Raw genomic sequence first — 5,892 nt, 5'->3', positions numbered from 1 at the left:
ACACAGACGGTGTTTCCTGATTGAAAGTCAATATTTGAAAACACTACGATCTCAACCATCTTTCGACTATGAGGCATTCCTTACTATTGTTATAAATGTGAAATTTCATTTGTTTGTCTGTGTTAGACCTTACATAAATCTCGAAAGTGATTTCGGGTTTCGATAGGGAAATTAAACAATGACACATAGATAGATAGAAGAAAGTGTAGGAAATGGATTGTAATTTTGTTCAGCGTTGGATATGCCATGGTTCTTAGTTTCGTGTACAAGCCACTAAAAGCAGTTTTGATATTTTATTATCTGATCGTCTTTTTAAGTTCACTTACTGTCATTCTAATAATTATGATGTTTATGTAACTTCCTTGAATTTTGCTTAGTGTTCTGCTGGCTGGAGCAGTTGTCAACTTTGAAGTACTATATTGCGAACTCAATTTTTTCCTTAGAAAAAAAGAATCATATCTACTCTTCTCTGTGTATTTCTCACCTCACAGCAAAAAACTCTGTATACTCTGTGCTTTTTGGATAAATAAAGAATTTATTTACGTAGATTTTATACACCTTTTTCTTCTTCTCGATATTAATTCTCAATTCCATTTCTACCTCATCATAACTTCTTTCAAACTCTTCGAATTCACCAAAAGGATTCGAACGATTTGTTTTAATATATCAATCAATTCAATTTCTTTCAAAATTCAATTCCCCTTCAGTCAATTTTTTCCTTTTCACATTTTATAACAGAAGAACATAAAATACTCAAAGTTTCAAACCACTTCGTTTTCTCTGGTACCTACTCTATTCCCTTCGAGAATTATCAATTACTGCTTTCAATTTTTGTTACATGTTTTTTTTTTGGTAGTGGGTGTAGCAGGGGGAAAATCTGCAATTCAGACGAACCACCCTCTCCTGAGGGGGAACAAGTGTGGGGTTTCTCACTCTCCTGAGCTCGAGACCCACTAAAATCCCTTAACTGCTCCTTGAATATTGCTTCTGGGCATTTGCCTTTAAACCGTTCATCTCTTAGTCGGTTTTCTTCTCGCACACTATCGTGCTGGGATTTATGTGTTTATCCTCTGTTGGATAACACTTTATTGGATTAATCAATAAGTTTAGGTTCTTATTTTAATATATTTTCAATTGATCTCTTGGTCTCCTTCGGTAAATTCGCATTCTCCTTTTGTCTTCCTCTGGGTCGTAGTCCACTAGTCTCCTGAGTTCTTGGTTTGGATGGCTTTTCGCTGTTTCGAATAATTTCTGTGCTTTTCTGTTCATGAATTCCGTTATGGTCTCCCATTTAAGGTCCCTATAAATCTGTCTATTCCTGACGAACCAAGGTGCATCTATTGCACATCGTAGCAGCATGTTTTCAGTGGCCTGAATTCTTTTGATATGGCTTTTTGCCGCGAAACCCCAGGTGACTGATCCATAAGTCAGTTCAGGTCTAGCAACGGCTTTGATTATCTTCAATTTTGCCTCTTTCGACATGTGGCTTCTTCTTCCTATCAAAGGGTTGAGTCTATTCATCGCTGCTTTCCTTCAGTCGATTGTTTGTTTGATATGACTTTTCCAAGTTAGTCCTTTGTCAAGCGTTATTCCCAAATATTTGTCTTCATTTTTCCAGTCGATTTCTTCGCCGTCAACTTCTAGAGTCGTCGTGGGTCGCAGACTTTTCTTCTGCAGTAATATTTCTTGGGTCTCTTGTCAATTGAGCTTTATTTTCCAGTTTTTGCACCAGTCATTTGTTTCGTCAATTGTTTCTTGTAGAATTCGTTCTATTACTTCTGGGTTGTGGTGTCGGGTTGCTATGCTTGTGTCGTTAGCATATAACGTTAGCATGGTTCTTGAATTCTTCGGAATAACGTGGATGTATATGTTGTACAGAAGTGGCCCAAGTACTGATCCTTGGGGTACTCCAGCCTCTATATCTCTTGTTGTGGAGCATTCTCCTTCCACTTTCACGTAAAATCTTCTATTTTTGAGATAATTCCGGATCAACTTGCAAATTTCGATCGAATTTCCAGCACATCTCATCTTATATATTAATCCTTCATGCCATACTCTGTCGAATGCTCTGGCGACGTCTAGTAAAACAAGACCTGTAGCTTGTTTATTTTGAAATCCTTCTGTAATGTATTCTGTGAGCCTTAATAATTGTTGCTCTGTTGAATGCTCTCTTCTGAATCCGAACTGTTCTGGTGGTAATAGTATCAGATTTTCGGTTTCCTCATTTAGCCTCGTGGATATAATTCTTTCTACTACATTTTCTAACGCCGACAGTAGACTTGTCGGTGTGTAGTTTTGTGGGAACTTCTTCTCTTTGAATGGTTTATTGAATACTATGACTTCCGCTGTTTTGCATTTTTCTGGGTTAGTGTTACATGCACTCATTGATTTTGGATTTTGCTATTCACATGTCACCAATAAAAACTTTTCAAACTCAACTAAGCAAACCAATGCTTCCAGCTGGGAAACCTTTTTGATGTCTGGTATGTCTAACTGAAAGAATCATAATAAAACTAATACAAGGGTTTATGTTTGTTTGATTGGATTATTTGAAAAAAATCACTTCTATTGAATTTCAAAGAAAACTTGAACATTTGATTTTTCAAATGCAAAGTTTGAAATGAAAACTTTTTCCACTTTTCATACCATTCCTAAATTAATATTGATATTTCCTCACTATGGCAGAACGAGCTCTTTGGAGTCAGCCAGTATATAATAATATAAAATGCTATTATATCGCGATAAACATCCCTAATTTGGAAATTGAGTAATCCCGAGTGCAACCCTCTATATATATATATATATATATACTTCATTCAACTTTATTTTAGCAGTCGGTTGGCCATGGAAATTTGACACATTTCACTCTGTATAGTACGAAAATGTGGGGTTATGAAGCTTGTCAAAACATTTTTGGGTTTTAAATCAACGCTATGTTGCCCGTTCGACGTAAAAGTTTCTGTTATTACCTATTTTATCACAATGTCGAATCCCTTCGGAAAATATGTGACGAACATAATTGAAGTTCATACAAACTGATTGAAGGCATACCAAATCCAGTTATTTGCATGGAAAATACAAGAGAATAGTATAATATCATAATATGCACTAGCTTGGGGAGAGTTAATGTTCGTTATCTTCTTTGGCTTACATCACTTGTAAATTTCAAAAATATTAACCCGAAAATGAAATGCATATGATGCAGTGGTTGGCAATGGGTATCTCCCGAAGGAATTAACAGATAATTACAAGAATGTTAAAGTTTTCAATAAAAATCATCTTGCATCAATATAAGTAAAAGGAGTTGAAGGAAGTTGCAACTTCACCGTTGAACAAAAGTTTCACATGAATAAACAGTAACAGAGCAACTTGCGCGTATTTGTGGCTATTCATCTCAATACATTGATGTAATTATAATAATTAGGTATTTATTAGTACCTTAAGACATTTACATTGTATAGGACAAGTCAAATGAAAAACAGAAAAATCCATTTTAGGGAACTCATTTTCCGATGACATTTATCGAAAATCCTGTAGTAAACTTTTCGCATTAATTGGGTCTCCCAATAGAAGGAAATTCTTTGTCATACTCTTCATTCACAATCTTTCTGATTGTGGAAATATTCAGCTGAAATATAAGTCGTTTAGATTCAGATGAAACATTATATAAATTCTCTTACATTGAATATGTTCGCTACCGTCTGACGTATTGTGGATTTTAGAATATCAGGGTATAACTATTCGAATGAGCGGACCTGAATTCTAAATAGCACTTCCTGAAACCCTGTCTCTTTTTTCAATCACTTACGGCATTTCCGAATTTTCGTAATAAAAATTGATATTAGTTGTGGCAACGGCGTTATGACATTAACGACATTTCATGAGTGCCAACCTAACTTCGTTCTAGTTACAAAAACTTGAGAAAATTATTTCTTGGCCAACCGACTGCTAAAATAAATTTGAATGAAGTATATATATATATATATTTTTTTTTTTTGTCCACCATAATAGGGTACGGCTCTTCATCGGGCATGCCGGGTCAAGTCGACCAAGGCATTCCTATGCACTGGTGAGGAACCCCCGCAGTATATATATATATATATATATATATATTTTTTTTTTTTTTTTTTTTTTATGCCAATCACCTTTACAGGGGAGTACGAGAAACCACCGGGCAATATGCCAAGGTGGGATCACGAGCAATGGAGAAATCGTCGGACAATGCGTGTTGTTCCCAATATCACCTCTTTCTGAGCACTCGAAATAACATAGCCATCCAGCTCCAGCAGCATTGTGTTCACGGAAAGATGTTCTTCAACAAGCCCGTTTACCGAGACTACCAGTGGAACAACGGTTACTTGCTTTAACTGGTACATTTCTTTTAAGTTGAATGACAAGTCATAGTATTTACTAATTTTTTCCGTGTACGCCCTAGAGATATTATCATCCGATGGTACTGTGATGTCTATAATATAACAAATTTTGCTTTCTTTTTTGAACAGAACGATATCCGGTCGGTTGTTCGCCACTGGTCTTTCGGTCACTATCGTGGTATCCCAATATAATTTATAGGATTCGTTCTCGAGGACACCCTCAGGTAAGTAGAGATGATTTTTTTTCTTGACTTTGAGGAGATTGTATTTCAGCGCAATGGCCTGGTGATAAATTTTCGCCATTTGGTTGTGCCTGTCGGTATATTCTCTAGGCGCAAGGATGGAGCACCCAGATGTCACGTGCTGAATATGCTCTCGTCCCTGCCCGCATTTCCGACACAAATCAGTGGTCAGGTGTTGTCCTGCAATGTTTTTAAGGTAGGATCTGGTTGGAACCACCTGATCCTGTATTGCGAGCAACCTGCCTTCGGTCTCAGGAAAGAGATAGCCCGCTTTCATGTAAGTCAATGATTCTGCCTTATTTACGTTATTGTTTTCTAGATTGTTGGGGTATCTACCATGCAGAGCTTTAGCCTTCCATTCTTCCCGAAAACTTTGCTGAGTGCGGACCGGCGGAGCGAATCCTGAGTCCGAGAGCCGCAACGGAGAGCATCCCACATCGATCGCCCGAAGGGTCCTGAAGTAAGGTGAGTTCTGCTGCATAAAATATTCCCTCAATCTTATTACGGTCTTATTGTGAGCTGTTTCTAAATTAACCAATCCTCTTCCGCCCAGGTGTCTTTGGAGGTAGAGTCTAGCCACGGAGGAGTGTGGGTGATGTACACCGTATTTCGTCAAGATGGTTCGAATTTTTGTATCCAAGGCTTGCAACTCCGTAGTCGACCAGGTGAGTACTCCGAAAGTGTATGTCATTATCGGCATAGCCCACGTATTCAAAGCCAGAAACAGTGATCTTGAATTGAGTTTGGACCTAAGCAACTGACCCACACGCCACAATAGTTTTTTGGTAAAGGCTTCTTTCATTTCAGCATTCTTAATTTCTAAGGCCTGTTGTATGCCCAAATATTTATATGTCTTACCTTTGTCCAGAGTCTGAATGGCGTCCTGATCAAGGAAGCTAGAATCACTCTCACTGATTTTTCCCCTTTTCACAGTAAGCCTTGCGCATTTATCTAGACCCATTTGCATTCTTATGGCCTCACTGAATGTAGCTACGATCTGTATCTGTTTTGCCAGTTCTTCATCATTAGATGCATATAGCTTAAGGTCATCGATATAAAGCTGATGGGTTATTTTAATTTTTTTAATTCTATCTAGAATATATCCGTATTTTTGGTTGTTAATCAGTGCACTTAGGGGGTTCAATGCCAAGCAGAACCATAGAGGACTCAGTGTATCCCCCCTGAAACAGATATATATATATATATATATATATATATATGAACCCGTAGTTCGTTGTTACCTCCGTTAAGTTCATTGGGCGACCTGACCTCCGGGT

At 37.5% G+C, this 5,892-nt stretch overlaps 1 protein-coding gene across 1 annotated transcript; it reads right to left on the bottom strand.

The window, feature by feature from the left end:
- Positions 1-4,193: 4,193 nt before the first annotated feature.
- On the bottom strand, positions 4,194-5,582 carry LOC123306928. The gene has a single exon (XM_044889130.1). The coding sequence runs from the start codon at positions 5,580-5,582 to the stop codon at positions 4,194-4,196; it is 1,389 nt and encodes a 462-aa protein (XP_044745065.1).
- Positions 5,583-5,892: the final 310 nt, after the last annotated feature.

Source organism: Coccinella septempunctata, chromosome 1 (genome assembly GCF_907165205.1).
Source record: "Coccinella septempunctata chromosome 1, icCocSept1.1, whole genome shotgun sequence".
Taxonomy (NCBI): Eukaryota; Metazoa; Arthropoda; class Insecta; order Coleoptera; family Coccinellidae; genus Coccinella; species Coccinella septempunctata.
Note: the sequence above shows the minus strand (reverse complement) of the source record. Positions and strands in the feature narration are given on the sequence as shown.